This window comes from Microtus oregoni, unplaced genomic scaffold (genome assembly GCF_018167655.1).
Source record: "Microtus oregoni isolate MIOR12 unplaced genomic scaffold, Mior012 000006F_ref0000085, whole genome shotgun sequence".
NCBI classification, from domain to species: Eukaryota; Metazoa; Chordata; class Mammalia; order Rodentia; family Cricetidae; genus Microtus; species Microtus oregoni.
This window is the reverse complement of record NW_024543065.1, coordinates 27,605,431-27,628,271: the sequence shown is the minus strand read 5'-3', so window position 1 is coordinate 27,628,271 and position 22,841 is coordinate 27,605,431. Positions and strand designations below refer to the sequence as shown.

The 22,841-nt window shown below is 46.4% G+C and overlaps 1 protein-coding gene across 3 annotated transcripts; it reads right to left on the bottom strand.

Annotated features, from left to right (window-relative positions):
- Positions 1-4,147: 4,147 nt before the first annotated feature.
- Zbtb24 (zinc finger and BTB domain containing 24) lies at positions 4,148-21,456 on the bottom strand. 3 transcript variants are annotated; one of them, XM_041653222.1, is made up of 7 exons: positions 21,312-21,456; positions 19,284-20,260; positions 16,587-16,754; positions 16,021-16,104; positions 15,131-15,214; positions 9,126-9,207; positions 4,148-7,662 (listed from the first exon to the last, which is right to left on the bottom strand). In XM_041653222.1, exons 2-7 carry the CDS (start codon positions 20,230-20,232, stop codon positions 6,963-6,965), a joined length of 2,067 nt encoding a protein of 688 aa, XP_041509156.1. In that variant the 5' UTR covers positions 20,233-20,260; positions 21,312-21,456; the 3' UTR covers positions 4,148-6,962. The 3 variants fall into 3 exon arrangements, with proteins under 3 accessions (XP_041509156.1, XP_041509157.1, XP_041509158.1); XM_041653224.1 differs by lacking the exons at positions 4,148-7,662; positions 9,126-9,207; positions 15,131-15,214 and adding an exon at positions 15,240-15,294; XM_041653223.1 differs by lacking the exons at positions 15,131-15,214; positions 16,021-16,104; positions 16,587-16,754.
- Between the last annotated feature and the right edge of the window lie 1,385 nt (positions 21,457-22,841).

Here is a 22,841-nt window from a genome sequence, read left to right as displayed (position 1 = left end):
TCTAGCATGTGAAAAGCCATGGTTTAATTCCCAGCATCATATAAAAACTGGTCCTAGTAGCATCTGCTTGCAACATCAGCACTGTGGAGGTGGAAGCAGGAGAATCATAGTTCAGGACCATCCTCCACTACACAAATTCCAGGGCAGCCTGAGCTACCTCAGACCCCAGCACGAAATAACCACAGAAGCTCAACAGTTGTTTCTCTGTTTGGGGACTCTGAAATAAACTGGCCTGTCATTTTTTCCTCCTCTTCGCTCCACACTTAACCCTCTGCATGCTGCTTTTTCTGAAGTCAGAGAATGCTTTCGCAGGCTTCTAAGTAACAGGAGACCAGGGCTTTCCCATGTTTTCTTTCGGGAACACTTTTGCTCTTCAAACACGATTATAGGAAATGTTTTCTCAGAATAGAAGTCACTTAATCCTGTCATTTTTAAAAACGAGGCTTTTCTCTAACTTACCCCGATGAAATTTCAGTTAACGGGGAAGAGTCATATGGAGCTGGCCAGACACCGTGATGCACCCTGTAATCCCAGAACTTGGTAGTGGAGACAGGAGGATCGGAAGGTCCATCCCAGCCTGGCCTGCATGAGATCCCTACTCAACAAACCAACTCAATCAAAGGCAGGAGCCAAACTATTCTTTGGGAAACCATTTTCAGACTATAAAGTGATGTATTGCTCTTACTAAGATTCAAACTAGCAAGGCCATGCTCCAGGACACAGCATTTCTCCGTCCCATGTGCACACTTCTTCCCACACTTCATTTTTCAAACTCAAAAAAGAAAAAAAAAAAAAGGTCCAAGCTTCCTTGCTGACATTACCTAAATGTGACCAAGTTCCTACATTTTATCCAAACTCTGGCTGAATGAACTTTAGTTTAAAAGTTCATCTAAGGAGGGACATTTCAGTTGAGAAGTCCCTGCTGGCTAATGTCTTGGTTACTTAATCACATGTAATGGCTTTGGAGCGATGTCGTCTATGACAGTGACGCCCAGCTTCGGAGGTCTGCTCCTTTCCCACCCACAGGAGGGGGGGTGGGTGGATTTGGTTTTACAGGCTTTTCCTATTTACACAAGCAGGAACAAAGGATTTACTTTGAATTCATGAGGATTTAGACTGAAGTTTAGAAATGGAAGATTAAAAACCTAGCTATTAAGCTTACAAATCAAATCTGCCCTAAACTCACAATAGCTTTCCTTTGGAGAAAGGAAAAACGGGCAGCTCCCTCACAGAGAGGCTGCGGCAGTGAGGCGCGTCCACCTTCTAGGAACTTCCACCTACTTGGTAAATTGTAATTAATAGCAAAAAGTTAATACTGGTATTACTAAGATGATGGTTGATCCATTTCTGTAGGAGAGACTATACCTCGATGGCTTTGCCTAAGTTTGACCTTGTGCCAACTGTTCAGACACACCCCCTCAGTTTCGTCAGTGCAGCATCATGGGGTCCGCCAGGCTTGAGCCCCAGTTCCGGCCTTGCCACTTTATGACTCTGGCTAACATCATCTCTTTGGGCCTCACTGTTCTCATCTGTAAAATGGGCCTAATAATAATAATGATACTTATCTCATAGGAATGCCACGATGATTAAGTAGGACCTGCTTCCTATAGGCTACAGGGATGTTCTAGTTCATCCCTCCTCAGCCCAGAAACCAGTTCCTGCTGAATTGTGCCTTGACCCCTCCCACCTCCCACGTCTACCCTGAAGCCCTAGCCCCACTGCCTCTAAATAGGGCTGCACTTGGAAACAGGACTTTTCAAGAGTTAGTGAAGCAATAAATTAGGTTTAGTGTGGGGAGCTAATGCAATGTGCCTGATGGCTCTACAAAGGGGGCAGCGGGGACACAGACCGAGGGAAAAGCAAGGAAGAGCCAGAAAGCCAGCAACAAGCCAGGGAAAGAGGCCTCAGAGAACCAGCTCTTGGCCAACTCAATGTCCTGTTTCTTTTTCTTTTCTTCTTCTTCTTCTTCTTCTTCTTCTTCTTCTTCTTCTTCTTCTTCTTCTTTTTTTTTTTTTTGAGACAGTGCTTCTCTGTAGCTTTGGAGCGTGTCCTGGAACTTGCTTTGTAGACCAGGCTGGCCTTGAACTCACAGAGCTCTGCCTGCCTCTGCCTCCCAAGTGCTGGGATTAGGCGTGTGCCACCACAGCCCGGCTCAATGTCCTATTTTTAACTAGGATCAACTAAATCCGTGCTGCTGAAGAAGCACCTATTATGGCAGCCCTAGCAAAGAAACACAAGGCCCAGATGGGATGAGAGACTTCAAGTCCCCACACCACATGGTCCCTTATGAATCCTGGTTTTGTTTTCTAAGACCTGACCTCACGTAGCTCAGGCTGTTGTCATACTGACCATGTAGACAAAGCATGAATTCCTGATCCTCTTGCCTCTACTCCTGGTGCTGGGATGACAGGCCTGCCCTGGCATCTCGCTGCATGGCAAAGCTTCAAGAAGCAGTTTGGTGGGAAGAAGACCTAACACAGCCAGCTAGCTTCCTTCCAGGCCCACAGTGAGCTCCCTGTGGGACAGACAGTAACCCTGTTTATGTAAACCCACATGTAAGCATTTATAGTGAGAACCCAGCTTGGTCATCTAACCTGCTGCACACAACACCTACAACCAAAGACCCAACTGTAGAGAAAAAGGAGAGGCAGAAATTCTCTAGAAAAATCAGGCAAGCACGTGGACGATGTTCACACTGTGAGCCTTCCCAAAGCCAAGGATTTGTTGTTTAAGCAAGGTTACCTGCAGTTGACCCAAAGCTCAACAGCCTAGTCCTAAAGACGCACTTCAGAACGTTTCAAAACTTGCACACATTTATCACAAAAGGAACCGTGAAATGTCACCCTGCAGTGTCATCTTTCAAGAACTTCTGAGAGGCGCTTTCGTGTGTTTCCTTCGGGTACAGAAGTCACGGAGTTCAGACTGGAGAGACAGCGTAGCAGTTAAGAGTTCTTGTTTAGTAGAGGACCCAAGTTCAGTTCCAGCAGTCACATGGTGGTTCACAACCACCCCACACACAACACACAGACATACATGCTGGCAAAACACTCACTGCGGTGGGTGGCTATTCTTGGTTGTCAACTTGACTACATCTGGAATGAACTACCATCCAGAAATGGAGGGCATACCTGGAGGGATTATTTTTGCTTGCTTTGCTTTGGGTAAATCCAGACCTCTGAGGCAGTTAGACATACCCTTTGATCTGGATCTTCAGGCAGGAAGCCACACCTTTATTCTGGAACACACCTTCTGCGGGAAGCTTTTGCTCTTTGCCAACTTGCTCTCTCTGGCAAGTTCATTCCTTCTCCAGCATTGGAGCCTACTTCAGTCTATACTGAAGACCAGCTGAAACAATCACCTTGTTGTTTCTGGACTCTTGGACCTTGCATTCACAGCCGGCCACTGTTGGGATGGTTGGGCTGTAGCATGTAAGTGATTCTGATAAGTCATTCTCTAAGTTCTGCTACTGTGCAGAACCCCCAACTAATATACTTATAAACATAAAAATGAAATACATTTTTCAAGTTTATTTTTCAGAAAACCACTGAGTTAAAAAGGAGCTTCATCTCAAGGGTCAGAGTGTGTACTGCGACAGAGAGCTGGGGCAAGCAAACCATCACTTTCTGATTCTCCTTTGACAGCTGGTCAGATGACATAGTCAAGGCTGGAGCTGGATCGCGTGCTGGAGACAGTCAGGGAGGGTTTGTAATGTGGCCAGGTCAACCGAGGAACCGGGCTTGACTTCTAAAAGTTAAACGTAAGTTATTTCTTTCAGTGACTGAAAACAGTTGCCTGAACTACGTGATAGATGAATCTAGGTTTTTTAACCTATAAATTTTATGAAATCTAATGCAAATCAAATACCAGCAAATATTGTTGTCAAAGTTGAGATATAATAGCAAGTATGAAATACACAACTGATTTTGAGGATTTTGTATCAAGGGAGGATATAAAATTTCATTAATACATTTTAATATGAATTACATATTGAAATATTTGGCAACAAATGTTCTAGTCGCATTCTGTTACTGTGTCAATACCATGACCAAGGCAACTGGGGGAGTGGGGGGGGGGAGAAAGGTTTTATTTGGTTTTACTTTCAAGTCATGATCCATCACGGAGGGCAGGCAGGGCAGGAGCTCAAGGCAGGAGCCATGGAGGAACTTGGCTTGCCGACTCGTTCAGTGACTCACTCATTGGCTCATGCTTAGCTAGCTTTTGAAATAGCCCAGGACTATGCGGAATGGTGTTGCCCACAGTGGGCTGAGCCCTTGCACATCAGTTAATGATCAAGACGATTCACCACAGGTATGCCCACAGACCAACCTGATCTAGGCAACCCTCAATTGCTTCTCATATAACTCCGTGTAGGCTGTGCTGACAATTAAGGCTGACCAGGATAGTCGATCAAATACCACTGTTAAGATTAATTTCACCAATTGTTACATGTGGCTTTGGAATATTTTAAATTCCCTGTGTCTTGTACCTCTTTATTTCCCTGCCAGTGCTCAGGACAGAGCCCAGTCTTGTGCACGCCAGGGACATACTTTGACCTACATGCCCAGGCCTTGTTTTCTTTTGCAGGGTCTAAGTAGCTCAGGCTAGCCTTAAACTCAAGGTCCTCCTGTTTCCACCTGCCTCCCAGGACACAGACCTGCACCACCAGGCCTGGCTCATGTTATATTATTAGAGCAGAGGCAGACTGTTACAAAGTAAATTAAGTTTAATTTGTATGGACTGTGTCCAACACCAAAACCAAACCAAACCAAAAGCTACATAACCATGCTTCTGAATAATTACCCAGCTGTCTAGGGTGAGAAAAATTTAATTTTCTTTAATACAAAATAGAGTTTTTGAGAAAACGAGTATTAGGAAGTTTTGAAGAGATCACAAAGTCTTTTGTATTCTAAGAATGCACAGGGACTAGAGAGATGCTCAGCGGGTAAGAGCACTTGCTGTACAAATGTGAGGACCTGAGCATGGATTCCAGCACCCAGGTCAAATCCAGGAGATGGCCATGTGTGCTTGGAACCCCCATGCTGTGAGCACCTGAGCGTGGATCCCAGCACCCAGGTCAGATCCAGGAGATGGCCATGTGTGCTTGGAACCCCCATGCTGTGAGGACCTGAGCGTGAATCCCAGCACCCAGGTCAAATCCAGGAGATGGCCATGTGTGCTTGTAACCCCCATGCTGTGAGGTGGAAGCAGGAGGATGGCTGAGGCTTGCTGGACACCAGCGTGATGGGAATCCGGCAGAGTGATATCAGGATACCCAGTGTCCTCCCGTGGCCTCCACAGACACACACACACCCCACACTCACACACAAGGAATACATGGCTTAAGTGACTAAATCAAGAGTCTAAAATACTAAAGTAAAACAGTATTTGTAAAAACGACTCTATTCAGGTCCAATTTCATATTACTTTAGTTGATATGTGTCTATCACTTTGGTAATTAAATTTGTAAATTATAGGTAATAAAATACAACTTGGTAAGTATGGAACAAGAATACTTTCATCTTCTCTCCAACCTAAAGAACTGTATATTTCTGTACATATCCAGGATGCAAACACATCTGGGTTTCGGTGGGATTACGAGCAGTCTAAGCTAAGCTAACAACTGTTGTGGAAAAGATGTTGATTTTGAACTCACTTCCTACCCCATAATGTTACTAGGACCCTCATCTCTTTCTCGAAGATCACTACCAGCGTTATGAGAGATAAAAGTCAAAGAATTCAAGTAAATGCAGTGATCCTGAAAACAAGCCAAACATAATTTAATCCTCTTGTAATGGTTTGAAAGACACACAGTCACAGGGACAGGTGGGTTACTTCCACTCTGAGGCTCAAAATTAAGTGGTGTGTTGATGGATTTCAGAGTGTTAAGAAAAATAGATTAGTGGACATTTCCACATCTAGGAGTTCTAAGGTTGAACGTGCAAATCAGTATTTTGAGATCAAGTAGGCTACAGTAGTGTATTTAGGCCTTACACTGAATAAACTTTCTAGTTCCAGGTAATTAAGGGTCCTTTTTCATGAAAATCAAGTCATTATTTAACAAATTTTGGTTTATTTGGGATGAGCATCTTGATTTAGTTTCATATTCTGGAGACGTTTTAATTAAAAATTTAACACCCTGCTTCTTTAAAAAATGTATAAATCCAAGTTTTGCAGAAAAGTTGAACTCAAAATTTTAAAAGTACAATTTGTGCCAAGTGATAGTGGTTCACACCTTTAATCCCAGCACTTGTGAGACAGAGGCAGGCAGATCTTTATGAATGAGCTCGAGGGAGTCTGGTCTACAAAACGAGTTCTAAGAGAGCCATGACTGTTACACAGAGAAACCCTGTCTGGGAATACAAACAACAGAAAAGTACTCTTTTGCTGCTGTATCGTGACTGTGGTTTTCAAATCTGAATCTACCCTCAGTGAGACATGATCAGCCCACCGTACCACACAAAGATAAAATTCAAGGAGTGCTCTCTTAGGGCAGAAAAGCTACTGGAGGGGAATCCCCTGATTGCAGTAATTGGGTACAGTCAGTCCTGACTTGTTTTAGACTGGCAAGTATACTGCCTAAGAGAAATAACAGAATGGAACCAACCACCATACCAGAAGAGTCAACCTATGCATACCTTTTTGTTCTAAAGAAGACCACACTCTATAGCCATGAGCATTCAACTCTTACAGAAAAGTCTAAACCAGCGCTCCCAAGAGAAACTACCCATCTTTAGAGATGAAGTAGATGACTGTGGAGCCTCTCATCAATATTTAAATGCTAAATATGAACTGGTATTACAGATAAGATAGATCTGTAATGCCAACACACAGATTCTGTCCCAATGGAGTCCACGATAAATAACCTGGTGGTTAGCTATCACGTCTTTAAGGATCTGTAAGATGGTAGCCCAAAGGACCAGCCATCACTACTGGTCCAGTGGAACGTCAGACATGTGCTTGGGTCAGCTCTGCTCATGGTCTAGTGGAACAGGTAGGGGTGGATCAGGCTCCTGTGTCAGCTGTAGGTGCTGGGCTGGATCGGAAGCAGCAGCTGCCAACTGGAGCGCCTCTGTTTGCCCTTGGTGGGTGTGGAGATGCTCCAGGGTTTCCTTGGAAAGTGTAATGACGTGCACTGGCTCCGGCTGGGAGGCCTCCATCTGGCTTCCAATCATGCCAAGGCTCTGAATGTGCTCTGTTTGCTCCTGCTGAGCTGAAAGAATCAGGCTCTGCAGTTGCTCGGGCTGCTGTGTGAGCAGGGCAAGGTTAGCAGCTGGGTCTGTGGCCATGCTCTGAGAGCTCTCAGCAGGTACGATGCTGACCCCCTGGCTGGGGCCTGGCATGAAGTTAATGTTATGCACGGAATCAGTTACCAGCAGCTGAATCTCCTGCTCTCCTGAGGTGGAGAGCTGGTATGGCTGCAGCTGAAGAATGTTCCGGACCTCGTCAGCATTACTGCCAGAAACGCTGCTAGAATCTGATGTGTGTTTCTCTTTGCTGTGAATTTTCAAGTGAGCCTTCAAATTGTCTAAGCGAGCAAACTGTAAGCTACATTCGGGGCAGGAGAAAGGCTTTTTGCCCGTATGTAGGATGCAGTGTCTCCTCTTGGCGCTGGAGTCAGAAAAGGACTTGCCACAGATGCTGCAGGAGTATGGCTTTTCTCCTCTGTAAGAAAACACACAGAAACACTTGCTCCTACTTCCTGGTTACTTAGCAGAAGACATCAAAGCTAAAGGAACGCTGGGCCCAGCAGCACTGCATCTTGAGTGTTTGCTGTCCTCTTTATAAGAATTCCTTTCCTGAATGCCAATGCTTAAACCCCTGTCAAACCGTTCGAATCAGTGCCAGCTCCGCTTCACACCAAAAGAAAACAAAGTCACAGGTCCTACCAACTACTGACTGACTTAGAGTGAACCGCTTCCATGTGCTTCCCCAAGTCTCAAAAATAAAAAAGGGCTTATGGTAGGGTGGCAGGTGGGACTGGGCTATGGGGGATGAACTTTTATAGGTCTATTGTTATATGTGTTTCAGGTAAGAAAGTAAACATTTACATATTATACAAACAGTTCTATTTTGCTTTTAGTTCTTACAGCTGATTTTTAGATTCTAAAGGCCAAATAGATATGTATGTATTATGATTAATATCAATATTAAAATTTTAACAGCTCCTAATTACTTTTGAAGCTTTTAGAAATATACGTAAGTCCATAATTTTTATCAACAGAACTCTTTTCTTTTGGATGGAATTTTCCTATGCAATCCAGTTTGGTCTCAAACTGTTGATCCTCTTGCTTCTGGCCTACCAGGTACTGGGCTTGTAGGCATGCACTATCATGCTTAACTCCGTGTTTTCTTCCTTTTGAGTCATGGTCTAACTCTGTGGTCCATGCTAGCCTTGAACTTGTGGCCGTCCTCCTGCTTCTACCTCCTATGTGCTGAGGCTTCAAGTTTCATACTTCACTAATGGTTTAACTTGTGTGTGTAACGTATCTCTGTATGCGTGTGGAGGCCAGAGGTCGCCACTGATTGTCTTCCTCTCTCTCTTTCTCTCTACCTGATTGTCTGAGGTCTCTCACTGAACCCAGAGCCCGCCATTCTGGCTAGCCTGGTGGTCAGACACCCCTGAGATCCACCATCCTCCACCCTCTGACATACATGCAGCACCACCTCTGGCTTTTGCATGGGGCTGGAGATCTGACCAAATTCTCATTCTCCTGCAAAAAGTAGTTTATTCACTGAGCCACTTCCCCAGGCCTTAATGTTTACTTCTGATTGAAGATGTAAGCTTCAGATCACTCCCCAAATAAAAACTACAACAAAATAATGAAGCCAACAATGAAGGCTTTTATTGGTCAGAACCAATATTGCTGGTTTTGTCTGAGAAATTATTTTAAAAAATAAGATAATAAACCACACAGAAAATTCTATCAGAGTAACAACTGGAAGTAAAGCTTATATAGGGCAAAGGTTACCCCCACACAACACCAGACTTCAGTGAGGCCGCTAAATGACAAAAAAGCCAGGTGCGGTGGCATACACTTATAGTCCCAGGTGTATGCAAGAGTATCCCAGGTGTATGCAAGGCTAGAGAGGTATGTCCCATGTCACCCAGCCCCAAACAAGCTTACCGGTGGATTCTGATGTGGGTCTGGAGGGAGCTCTTTGCTGTGAAAGACTTCCCACAGATTTCACAGGTAAATGGCTTCTCGCCTAGAAAAAGGAAAACAGAGAAAAGCGTGTATTAATTCACATCCAACATTGAAAAATAACAACCTTGGCCAGGTGGTGGTGGCACACACCTCTGATTCCAGCACCCAGAGGTAGGAGGATCTTTGTGAGTTCAAGGCCAGCCTGGTATACAGAGAGAGTTCCAGGACAGACAGCCAGGGCTACACAGAGAAACCCTTTTCTAGAGGCGGGGGAAAAAAAGAAGAAGAACAAAATAAGAACTCAGGCATTTTACTTTCCCAATGGGAGGAACAAAGGCCACTCTGTTAGAGCGCAGGAAGCACATCTGGGCGGTGCCAAGAGGATGCGAGGATGCAGAGGAGGCATGGTTCCTTCCCATGATGATGGAGTAGCTCTTCATATGTGGGTAACAAAAGAACCCCTGCATTTTCTCCCCTTGTGTCTAACACTGATTCTTGCACCTCTGTAGAACTTCTGGGCAAGGTGGCCCAGGACCTTCGAAGGGACCTCTGTGCACCAGGGCACACTGCTCACATTTATATCTACCTTCCAAATATGTTTAGAATCTGACTATTTCTCACTTCCTCCTCTGTGGATCACAGCAGTCTTGAAAAGGGTCTCTTACTTCCTGGTTCTACACGGTCAACATGGTAAACAGTGTGGGCCTTTCCACACTGACAGAACATGTCACAGTAGCAGCAATTGCTCCAGTGGCCATATCAGGAGACAGCAGGCAAGGCTTCACCCTCCAACAGGTCACAGATCTACACACACACACACACACACACACACACACACACACACTACTATTCCAGAAACCCTGCCAAATGAATGACTTTCCCACGGTGGTCTATGGCTCACATAAAATGTGCAAGTACTCAGATTTCACTTGTTAACAGCAACAAGTGTTTTTCAGTGTTAGTTTGCACACTACACATGCGACAATGGACTCTCATCTTCCCCAGAAGCCAAGTGACGTAAGGGATTCTAATGGAGGTGAGAGGAGTTTTGAAAAAGCCAACAGCAAGACCTGGCCTCACTAGAGAAAGCAGAGGAGAGATGCTTTCAGACTAGACTTGTCTCCGAGCTCCACCCAGCACGGCACCCACACACAAGACAAGCTGGACGGATCAGCGTATGCACATGGTTGCCTTCATCACGCAAAGGTTACAGGTAGGCGGCTTTCTAATCAGAACTGCGGCTACTCAGACTTCAGTCAGTGGCCACCTCTCATGTAGACTGTACCTGTTCTACTTGGGCTTCAAATACACAGTATTTTTTACAGGCTCATTGTGTAGCTCTGAATGGCCTCAAATCACAGAGGTCCACATGCCTGTCTCCTGAGTACTAAGATCAAAGGCATTCATCACTGCGCACAGCTCCGGTTCAGCAGAGTGGGAAGTTCAGAGTTCAGGAATCTACACCTGGCTAGGGCCTTCTTGTTGTACCTCCAGGGCAGAAGGTGGAGAAGAAAGGACACTGGAGGGGAAGGGAAAGGACTAAACTCCTCCTACTCAGTGTCCCACTGCCCCATTAACAGGGTATCTGGGAAAGGACTAAACTCCTCCTTCTCAGTGCCCCACTGCCCCACTAACAGGGCATCTGATGTTTTAACGCTTTTCGTCAGCCATTAGGACTCCAACACTGGTGTAGGACACACAAGCCATAGTGACGGAATCTCTTACCCCTGGCTTCAGATCTGTTCTATGTGAACTCTCTCTTCAACCCAGGGCCACTCCTCTCTTTTATTTAGTTTGGAAACACTGGGAGACCTCCAGCAAAGTTGCAGCTAGGAAAGACAGTAGCCAAAGAGACGATCACAGCTTCAGGAAGGGTGTGCAGTCTATTGAGAGGGTAGGAAACTTGGAGTGTGCTCCAATAACGACCGAAATCCACAGCACTGAGTGCAGACAGGATGCCAGGGCACTGGCCTAAGTACAACCAAAATGCTAGGGGCACAAGGATTCACTGAGGAGTGCTGGGCTCAAAGACGAGCCAATATCCCAGACAGAGGTTTAAGTAGACAGATGATGTGTTCAGAGTCTGCCAATAAGTGGACTAGAGGGAGGATTTCCTGCCAGACTGTGCACAAGGTATTGTGGTTGGGGCCACGAGATGCAGGAAACAGATGGGACAGAGGTTAAAGGCGGAGACACGAGGGCTTGAGCAGCAGAGACCAGAAGGAAGTCTGTAACATGAAGCTCAGACAGTAACAATGAAAGTTGAGGCCAGAGACAGGAGGATGACTCAGGAAGATGCAGGCAGAGCTGACTCAGTCTCAGAGGGGCCACGACTTCTGCCTGGTTTCCAACTTTTTAAAATCTGGACTATTAACAGTTTGTCATGTCAGCAGTGACGACTCTGTCCTAGATTAATGCGTGCCAGTCTCTTCACCGCCCTCCTGACCTCAAGGCCTGTCTCTCAGTCTGCCAACCACCTATCCCAGGGCCTCCCTTCTCTGCTCGCCCTCCAAGGCTGCTCAAGCCTTCTCAAGACACATTAAAAAACGTCCCTTTCCCTGTTCACGGCCCTGCTGCTTCAGTGGTCTGCCCCACTGTCTGGAGCCTCACCACACTGGTCCACTGGGCTTTTTCAGTCTCAAATCCCCACGTCCATCCGACTGGCGGCACACCTACATGCTCTCTGAGTCACCCAGCACCTGCTCTGCCTTCCTGATCCAGGGCTCCACTCTGGGGAACAAAATTTGCCCTCCCTTCTGGATTCCATCACACTGCACTGAGATTCTTAACAGATACACACAGACTCTGCAAGGGCATGAGGTCCCGAGCGGCCCCAGATCCCAGGAAAACTGTAACAAGCAAGATGGACTCATCTCAACACAGGCAGAGAAACTTTGGCAGCTTCATACCTAACCCACAGAATGAGGTTGTGACTGAAACTGTGACATCATGAACTTTGTCATGTGACTGGAAAGGACAGTCACATGAGCATGGGAGCCCACACGTAGGAGCAGTGTTTATCTAACACAATCTAAGGGACAGAGCTGCTGGAGAGGTGGAAGTACTCTGTACAGCAGAAGCTACTCACAAGGATGTCTGCTGCACACATGCACACTGAGCAACGTTCCCACCTTAAGGACAGGAGAAAACCACAGTCCACGGTGGTAGAGCACACCTACAGTCCCAGCACTCATGCTTCTGATACACGGGGACCAAGTTCTTAGGCCAAGCTGAGCCAAGTAGCAAGACCCTTTCCAAAGAAGAAAACCCACAACAAGTGGCCCCTTATCAGTTGTGTGAGTTTTCCTGGCTTGACTATGTCCCAAAAGCCTGATCTGCTCCAGGTCAGGGAAAATATCCGACTGTGAGACCATGAGCCAGATCCTTCTCTTAGCGGCACCTCTCCAGATCCTTCTCTTAGCGGCACCTCTCACGGCAGCACCACCTGCCCACTGGACAAGTGGCCTTCGGTATCCTCCTGGGGAACAGAGATACAACGCGCCTTTGGTTTCTCTGGTGTCTGGTGCACGGCAGCTCACCTGGAGAGAGTGTGCACTTGTGGTCTGAGAAACAAGTGAGGGTCTAGGTTCTTAAACCAAGCATGGCTATGCTGGCAAATGCCTGCTTTACATCCTAGTTCAGGGTAAGGAATGAGCTGCCGATGTGGCCATTGAGCTGAGTACTAGAGACAGATGTGTTGTACGAAGACCCTGTCCTTGAAGAACCCTGATGTTCTGAAGGGTTTGGCTTATTCTCCCCAACATGGACCAATGTCTAATTTTTTTTTTTTTACATTTTAATAACAAACTCACCACATAGACTACACAGTCTCCTGAGATGGTTCTTTATGAGGGAGAGACCATCTCCTTTTTTGAGGGGTGGGGGTTCGAGACAAGGTTTTGCTGTAGCTTTGGAGCCTGTCCTGGAACTTGCTCTGTAGACCAGGCTGGCCTCGAACTCATAGAGATCCACCTGCCTCTGCCTCCCGAGTGCTGGGATTGAAGTTGTGTGCCACCATTACCCAGTTTGTTTGTTTTAGAGCTTCACAAATGTTTGAAGTGTGTAGCTATAAACAAATAAACTGTGCTACATGGCCCTGTTGTCCCTGTGGTCTACCCAAGCGTCCTTCTCCTAGCGTCCTGTCTCCCACAGCACACTGTGGTTTCCACTCAAGCGGCTCCCATCCCTGAGACCTTCCAGGACAGCCCCATCCAGAGAGAAGCACCACTTCCCACACCTGCTTTCCCGCACCATGTCTAATTTCCACGCACCACGGACATGCTCCCTATCTGTTGTCTGGGCCTCCCTTCTCAAACGCTGATGTCACACCAGCAGGGACTTGGACATCTCTTTATCTGTCCATTGGCCTAAGGCAGAGCCTGGTACTCAGCAAATGGTCAGTAAACATGCAGCGAATGGCTGCATTACAGTCCACAGGAGTTCCAGTGAGAAAGCCTATGGAAGCCAAGGAGCCACCGAGATGCTTGGCAGGTGATGACACCAAGTCTGAGAACCTAAGTCTGATACCCAAGACTCCAACAAGCTGTCCCGACTTTCACATGTATGTTGTGGCACTGTGTGCACATGGATGGACACATACACATACTGTAAAAAATTAAGAATGTACAGAGTAAGTTTCATAAAAGTCATTAGGTCACCCCTTATAAGACAACTTCCTAAGTGCTTAGGGGTCTGGAGAGATTGCTCAGTGAGTAAAAACAGTGACTGCTCTTCCAAAGGAGCCAATAACTTCTGGTCTCTAGGAGTACTGCATGCATGTGGTACACACATTAATGCAGGCAAACCACACTTACACGTAAAATAAAAACCAAATAAATCTCAAAATTTCTGGGAATCAGAAATAACACAGATTTTTTTTTCAGATTTTAGAAATTTTTTCTCTTGTTCTCTCTGTCTTTTTCTCTCTTTCACACACACATACACACATTTTAGAGATGAGATCAAATCTACACACAAAATTCATCATGCTTTATATAAACTTCCTCCACATAGCCTGGTGAGAATTTCAGACAGTATTTCTGGTGTACCTAAATTTTGATTATGCCGTGTCCCATGAGGACAGGTGTGGCACTTTCCACTGTGGCATCACACTGACACTTAAACAGTTTGGGATTTGGAACATTTTGGGGTTTGGGGAGTTTCTGGTCCCAGGCACTTGGATAATAATACTTAGGTTTTCTTTAAGTCAGGAAATTACCAACCTGCACGAAGTGCCAAAAGCTAAACAATTCTTGTGTGTGTTTGTTTTTGTCTTTTGAGCCAGGGTTTCTCTGTATGGCCCTGGCGATCCTGGAACTCACTCCGTAGACCAGGCTGGCCAGATCTCAGAGGTCTGCCTATACAATATTAGCAGACAACTTGACAGAATCATTAAATAATCTACCTTCATAGAAACTGTTTCTTGGAAAAATCCAACAGGCTTATTTTTAACCCATATCCCTTCCAAAAGGTCTAAGATGGACACTTTTATTCCTCTGAACTTAAAATGAAAAAAACAAAAAACCCTACCTGTCCCAAAAATGCTGCCTTCTCATTCCTGCCTCTTTGGGAGGTAGCAATTTCATAGTTGAGCACTGGCTCCGGAGGCTAGAGAGAGGAACCCTGTGTCTACCTTCGTGTCTGGTGTATGCTTTCTTTTCTAAACAATTTATTGCTCTCCCCTTCAGTGTTGAAGGACAGAGTGACACAGAGCCAGACCGAGACGGACACTAGGCTGTGGAATGACATGAATTCTCCCACGTGAACAGCGTTCGTCAGGTGATCTCCATTTTCTGCCGACTCACAGCGGGATGTAATGTCCTCACACAACAGTGGCCATAGCATTTTGTGCTGGCTTACAACACTTTGCCTTCACTTGGGACTTTTAAATAAAACTTACGATGCACCGCACAGACAATAAGCATACCAAGCACAGGCGGAGGACACCATGTGCAGCAGGGAGGCTTGAAAGAGAGGCGGGTTACCTGTGTGCGTTCGCAGATGCTTCTTTAGCTGAGACACATCCATGAATTTTCTATGGCAGTGGCTGCATTCTGGTAGTGAGTGGCCTTGCCGCAACGATAAAAAAAGTGTCAGTGCATGCATGCTCTCCCTGCATTTCTTCAGTGATTTCTGTTAAAGCGCTTCCCTGAAAAATAATCACTGTAAATATGGCACTTTCCAACAACAATAAACTTTATTACCCCAATGCATCTCACTCAGCAAGAGTCCCCCTCACCCTTCTGAATACCCTTCTCCTCAAACACCGGAGGGACTGGCCAGCTGAGCTTGAGTGATGCCCACCCCCGTTTCATTTCTTATCAGCTGGCAGGAAGAATATGACCTTTAGCAATCAGAAGCCATGGCTGAGACATCTCTTTCTAGATGCCACTACTAACAGCCAACTACCTGAAGCCTCTTGAGCAAGCAGCACTTTTGGATACAACAGTTCTGTGGTGGTTCTATGTATGGTTCCAAAATTATGGTGCAAACATTAAATTGGGTCTTACAGTAGTGGAGAATAACACTACAACCCCTGACTTTTCTTTCCTTTTCTTTTTAAAGCTAGTTTCAAATATCCCAGTCCGGCCTTAAATTCACTACATATCTGAGGGTGATTTTGAACTTCTGACCCTCTTGCCTCCATATCTCAAATGCTGGGATAACAGATGTGTGCCTGCACGCCTAGTTTTATATGACACTGAGGATGAAACCCTAGGCAAGTTCTCTACTAAACGAGCTGCATTCCTAGCCCGACTGTTTTTTCCAGTTCTTTCATTCATTCTGTAAGATGAACCTACTGTTTCACAAACACTTTGTATCTGCACTTCTTCCCCAGCGATGCAAAACTTTTCTCACCTTATTGGTATCGTACCTGTATGGACTCGGTAATGACTCTTTAGCTGTCTTTTCTGGCTGAAATATTTTCCACACTGATCACAGGTAAAAGACTTCTGCCCTGCCAGTTAAAGAATAAAAAAACACTTAAACCATGCCCAAACTGCAGAGAATTAGAATGCCTATGAAGAAGTTCAATAACACAGCGCTCAGGTTCCCATTTTCTACAAGTGATATGAGCATCTTGTCTACGTACCCAGAAGCAGCCTTTCCAGGGTGCGCAAAACTATGCAAAGCCCTAGGGGGAAGTAAAGCCTGGGGTAGAACTGCAGGCTGCAGTGGTTCTCACATAGAGAATTCTAAACTCTAGTGTTTAAGTAAAACACATTTAAATATACATTGCACCGCAGCGGCCAGTTAACAAGTTCTAACTGAAGGCTGGTGTCGCTCAGAACAGGACATCAACACACGCACAATCCTGTCTTTCAATGGCACTGTGTGGGAAATGACACCAGGCTGCAAAAACACCATTTAGATGCTAGAAATGCCACCCCAGGAAATAGGAAGCTGGTGGCTGGGGGCCTTCTAATGCAAGTCCCATACCTGAGTGCAGGCTCATGTGCTCCAGCAGTGAGTGCTTGGTGGTCAGCGCCTTGCTGCACACGGTGCAGGTGTATGGCCGCTCCCCTGTATGCATCCTGCTGTGGACCTGCAAGGAGTGCTTCTGGGCAAAGCCCTTTCCACACTCGCTACATTTGAATGGTCGTTCCCCTGCGATCAAAGCCAAGAAGCATGGTATAAATAGGACCTGTGCACTCTTCTCTTCCTCCCAAATTAAAATATGTAATACAGGAATCATTCATAACTGTATTTAGGGCAAACACCCAAAGTCCAGTGGATAGGTGAGCTATCAGTAATAAAGGTCTAAGAAGTGGAATAGATGAAATCAAAACCAACAGGTAGAAGCCATGAGATGCAACCTAACTTTTAAAACCCAGCCTTCGCCGGGCGGTGGTGGCGCACGCCTGTAATCCCAGCACTCGGGAGGCAGAGGCAGGCGGATCTCTGTGAGTTCGAGACCAGCCTGGTCTACAGAGCTAGTTCCAGGACAGGCTCCAAAACCACAGAGAAACCTTGTCTCGAAAAAACCAAAAAAAAAAAAAAAAAAAAAAAAACCCAGCCTTCATATTCATAGAAATGCCAATAGCTTTTAGTGCCCTGATCTTGCATATTATTTGAGGTTAAAAAAAAAAAATCACTGCATTTGGGGTTGGAGAAGTGGCTCTGTTCTTACAGAGGACCCTAGTTGGGTTCCCAGCACCCACAGAGTGACACCCAACCACCTGAAACTCCAGGGAATCTGAATGACACTCTCTTCTGGTCTCCCTGGGTACTAGACATTCACATGGTGCACATACATACATACATGTAGGCAAACCCTCATACACATAAAATAAAAACCAATCTTTATACTATAGTCAAGGGAAGCCTCTGCGTGAAGACAGACTCCATGGCAGATACGGAAACCATCAATGCACAGAAGGTATCAGGGACACTGGGCACAGCAGCACACATCTGTAACACCAGCATTGGGAAGCAGAGGCAGGAAGATCAGATTTCAAGGCCAGCTAGACTACATAATGAGATCATGTCTCAAACCAACACAATTTACTGGGGCTGGGGGATTTAGTTTAGGTGTAGAGCAATTGTCCAAGGAAGTACAAGGCCCTGGCTTGGGGCTCTAGAACTGAAAAGAAAAATTTAAGTTCCTAAAAACCAAACAAAAATGTGGAAATAGCAAACCTAGAGGCTTACAAGTACAGTAACAATCTCTCAGAAACTAAAGCAAAGATAGAAAGTACAGGTGAAAAATAAGGAAATTACAAGTCATGTCTAGGAAATTAAGAGAGGAGGAGTTCTGGACTGGAAAAGAAACACTGGGGACAAAATAATGTGTGATAAATAAAAGCAAAAGGAGAAAACATGCACACAGGCCGAATGCAAAATTTCAGGCCTGGGGGAATAAAGGAAAGATTCTACACGCTGTTTTACTGAACAATGAAATACTTTAAATTATGCACAATTTGGATAAACAATCTAGTATTTGCATCCATTAGTTACAGAGCCCATTAGAAAATAAAATAGAACCCAGCACAGTTCAACACATAGTCGGGATTTTGTTCTGTTCATAGTGCCCTAATTCAGGTTCTCACCATACAGAGTCTGAGGGGCTTTCTTTATCAAGAGAGCATCTCACATCCCTGGCTTGCCTTGCAGCCAAGTATGCTCCTGAACTTGAAATCCTCCTGTCTCCACTTCTGGAGTGTGGGATCATACAATGCCCCGCTTCTGTGGTGTTGGGGAGTGACGTGAGTACATCTCCGGGAAACTTCAAACATGGCTAATCCGGAGAAATCCCAGAAGCCTGGGTGTGGGGCACAGCTGCAGAGGATCTAGGTGGTTCTAATGAGCAGGCTCAGAAACACAGCAGCAGGTGCGGCTAGGTCACGTGACAGCAAAACTAAACACTAGCCCATACACGGAGGCTTCCGAGCGACAATTACAACCTGACCTGAAACAGGGCAAATTAAACAGCTCAAGAAAATGCTTGAGAATTTCTGCTAGAGATACATTGTCCAATATGGTAGCCATCAGACATACATGGTTATGAGACAAAATTAAAATTCAGTTTCTCAGTCCTGCTATCTAAATTCAAGCGATAAAACTTCTATGTAGGGCTGGGATACAGCTTGGCTGTAAAACGCTTGGTGCAGGCACCTAAACCCTGGGTTCCATCCCTGGGACTGTAAAAGAGGAAAAAAGGTCTCTATGTTGTCAGTGGCAGACATATTGGTCATATGGAGAGGACATTTCAATGATAAGGGGGACTAATGCCAATGCTGAGCCAGAGGCACCCAAAAGGAGGAAAATCTTCACAAGATGGCTGAACTATAAAGATGTCTATAGAACGGCAAGAGGTGTCTGCAAAGATGGGAACACTAACAAATCAAAGGGCAGGGGGGGGCTGGATAACTTGGTAAGTAAATAAAACAAAACCCAGGGCTCTGCTCTGGATCAGGCTTGCTAGGTCATCATGGCATGGCTGAGTCTGCTCCAAGACCCTCTCCTCATCTGTACACTGCGGACGTTACCTACTGAGACTACTGAGAACTAAACACAGGAGCACCTAAGAAAGCTTTACTGCAATGCCTATCATGCAGAAATGGAGCAATTATTAAATACTGTCATGGCATCCCCAATTTCCCAATGAGGTGCACTAAGTTTGGAAAGTGTAGTTACCAGTGTGGCGTCTTTGGTGGATGGCTAAAAAGTGATTATACTTAAAGACTTTGCCACAGTCTTGACAGCGGGCCTCAGGACCACCGGCGCGCTTTTTTCTTCCACACAGCCTCTTGGCAGAAGCCTGGTCGTCTTCATCTCCAATGAGTTTGTAGTCTTTAAGCTTGACAGACCTCCGAATCCTCCGCTTGCTGTACCTGCTCAGGCTATCCTGTCCATCCCGAGCCTTGGGGTCACAGTTCTCATCCTTTTCGGCAGGCAGCTCCTCCACTCTCTCTGGCTCACCAGCAGGCTCCAAGTTCTTTTCTTTTGGCATCTGTTCGCTGGGTTCCACACCGCCCCCTTCTCTAGCCACCGTGTTTTGTCTGTTCTGAACCGAATTGTTCACTCTGAGCTGTACCTCCTCGTCTGCAGCTAGTTCTGATTTCCCCTCCTGCACGCTACTGCCTTTTCTCGGTCTTCCCCGCTTCCGTTTTAAAGGATCATTCTTCTTATTAGAAATAACAACCACTGGGGTACCAGTGCCGTTCAGAGCCGGGGGCTTTGGGGAGCTATGGTGCGTCTGGAAGTCTGTGTACGCCTTTATCAGATCATAGACTTTCAAGAACTGAGCAGTAGCCAGGATCTGTTCTGTAGTTTTCTCACTGGCATGTAGATAGCCCGTGTAGATAAACTCCAGCAGAATACCAAAGGTGTCTGCAACCATGCCTTCCAACATATAGATAGACTGGCCAATCTCGCCCTCTTCCGCAAACATCATGGAGAAATACTCGCTACTGGCAGCGAGTAAAGCTTTGTGGGCTCGGAAATGCACATTCTCCACGATTAAAGTAATATCACAAAGAAAGCCTCTCTTCCTCTGGTCCTCGAGGCTAGCCAGGACAGTGTCACTGTGCGTGTCTGAGTGTACAACAAGCTGAGCAGAAGGCTCCGGTGTTGTCTCTGCCATCTTCTCCAGACTCTGAAGAGGATTAAATCTGAAATAAGAAACCAAGGTATATTTAGGAGGAAATACTGTCTAACAAGGCTGTGTTCGTGCTTCAGTTGACATGAACCATCACTGTCATTACCACCTTTGAAGTCTACTCAGAAACCCAGCCTTGGGTTCCCATCCTGTTGTGGCTACGGATGCCTCTCCGCTATCCATCCACATAACCTCTTATGGTCTGGAATTTCCTCTGGAAATTACAGAACGGGATCAAACATTTGTACAGCCTTCCCTTGCATTAACTTGGCATTTAAACTTTATAAGTGTGAGCAGGGTGGTGGTGGCGCACGCCTTTAATCCCAGCACTCGGGAGGCAGAGGCAGACGGATCTCTGTGAGTTCGAGGTCAGCCTGGTCTACAAGAGCTAATTCCAGGCCAGTCTCCCAAGCTACAGAGAAACCCTGTCTCGATAAACCAAAAAGAACTCTGGGCTGGAGAGATGACTCAATGGTTAAGAGCACTGGCTGCTCTTCCAGAGGTCCTGAATTCAGTTCCCAGCAACCACATGGTGGCTCAGGGCCATCTGTGATGAATTCTGGTGCCCTTTTCTGACATGTAGGTAGAACACTATATACATAATAAATAAATAAATCTTTAAAAAAAACCTTTATAAGTGTGGCTGTACAGTCAGCCGTTGGTGGCGCAGACTTTAGTCCCAGCACTCGGGAGGCAGAGGTGGGTGGATCTCTGTGAGTTCGAGGCCATCCTGGTCCACAGAGCGAGTGCTAGGACAGGCTCCAAAGCTACACATAGAAACCTTGTCTCGAAAAACCAAAAATTAGTGTGGCTACACAATGTTGGAGTTGGGGCTATGCTGCCTCAATCCTACACGTGATTAGCTGTTTGGTCTGTGGGAACCAATATGAGAAAGATAAAAATGAATGCACGCAAGAGAGATCTGCGGTGAAATCTCGCCCGCGTGAAGAAGCCCCGCGCAGAGCAGCGCCGCTCCGAGCTGCGTTCCAGGCCCGGGGCCTGGGTCCCGCGAGCGCTCCAAGGCGCAAGGTCCCCCGGGCCCAGCCCACCGGCGGCGGACATACCTGTCGGGGCCAAGCGGGGTCCCGCGGCGACCAGCCCACCCGGCCACCTAGAGGGGACCCGGCTGGCAGAACACGTCGCCGCTTCCCCGCCCCCACCGCCACTGCGCGCTGGCTCTCAGCTCCCGCGGACGCCGCGATCGCCAACCCGGAAGCGCGCACCTTCGGCCGTCGGACCACGTGACCGCATAGCCCCGCCCCAGGGCGGAGTTTGCTGGGGAATCCGGAAAGGGACGGGCTGATGCGGGAACCTGCCTATCCGCCGGAGCCTGTGTCCCGCTGCTCTGTCCTTTCTCCGCCGAAACCTCAGTCACTTTTGTCCGGAAGACTCCAAACTGCTGATGAGGCCTGCGTGGTGGACGAATAAAGCTACCCCCGTCTTTATCCTCACCATCGAATGCTAATGTAATAGTTAACCCCTAAATGTTTCTCTCGTCTGCCTGCCTTCCCTCCCCGAGTTACGCGTCCTCCGCGCCTTGTTTATCCGTGGAATGGGGCTGTTAAAACCAGTGTCCACCTGGTAGGATTAGAAGGGGCTGAGTAAGTGCTTAGCTTGGCTACTGTGACCGAAATGACCGTTGTTTTTCTTCACGTTTCCAGCATTTTCAAGAGACCATTGAGGATTTCAGTTGTCTTAGCTGCGGTATTGTTCCCTCTAAGACCCAGGAGGATGGGAGAGTTCTCCAAATACAGGTAGTCACTTTTCTGGGTAGCATCTGGTGTGGCTCTCGTGTCCCCTCTGGATAGATGCTCCTTAGTTTGGTCTCCAAGCCCCACTCAGATTCGTTCTGGACCTATTTCCAACTGTACGAGCGTTTTCGCTCAGCGTTTATGCTTTTCTCGTAACTTATTTCCACTTCCAGATTCCAAAGCTGCCATCTATATCGTCACCGTTTGGAAAACTAGAGGTGGAATTAAGTGTTCGTTTTTTTTTTTTTGGGGGGGGGGGTCAGGGGAGACAGGGTTTCTCTGTGTAGTCCTGGAACTCACTCTGTAGACCAGGCTGACCTCGAACTCACAGCTACTTCCCGAGTGCTGGGAAATAAAGGCGTCCGCCGCCACCACCCTGCTCATTTTTCCTAGTTTTTATTAAAAGTAGCTCAAGTCACACAGGTTCCCACTGAGGTTCCCCCTTATCCTGGACAGCCGCTAAAACCTTCAGATTTTTGGGATTTGGGACCTCTGCTTGATTTCTGCTTTTCAGGAAGAACAGGTGATCTTTGAATTTAGCTCCCACCTAGATTTTTCTTTTCCTGCCAAAAGAGTTGCAGGAAAAAGACTGCAGTAAAAATAGGTGTTTAATTTGGAGAGTAAACAAACTAGATCAAATATACTGACCAATTTATTTTTAAAAAACAATCTTTTGGAGCTGGAGAGATGGCTCAGTGGTTAAGAACATTGCCTGCTCTTACAAAGGTCCTGAGTTCAATTCCCAGCAACCACATGGTGGCTCACAACCATCTGTAATGAGGTCTGGTGCCCTCTTCTGGCCTGCAGACATACACACAGACAGAATATTGTATACATAACAAA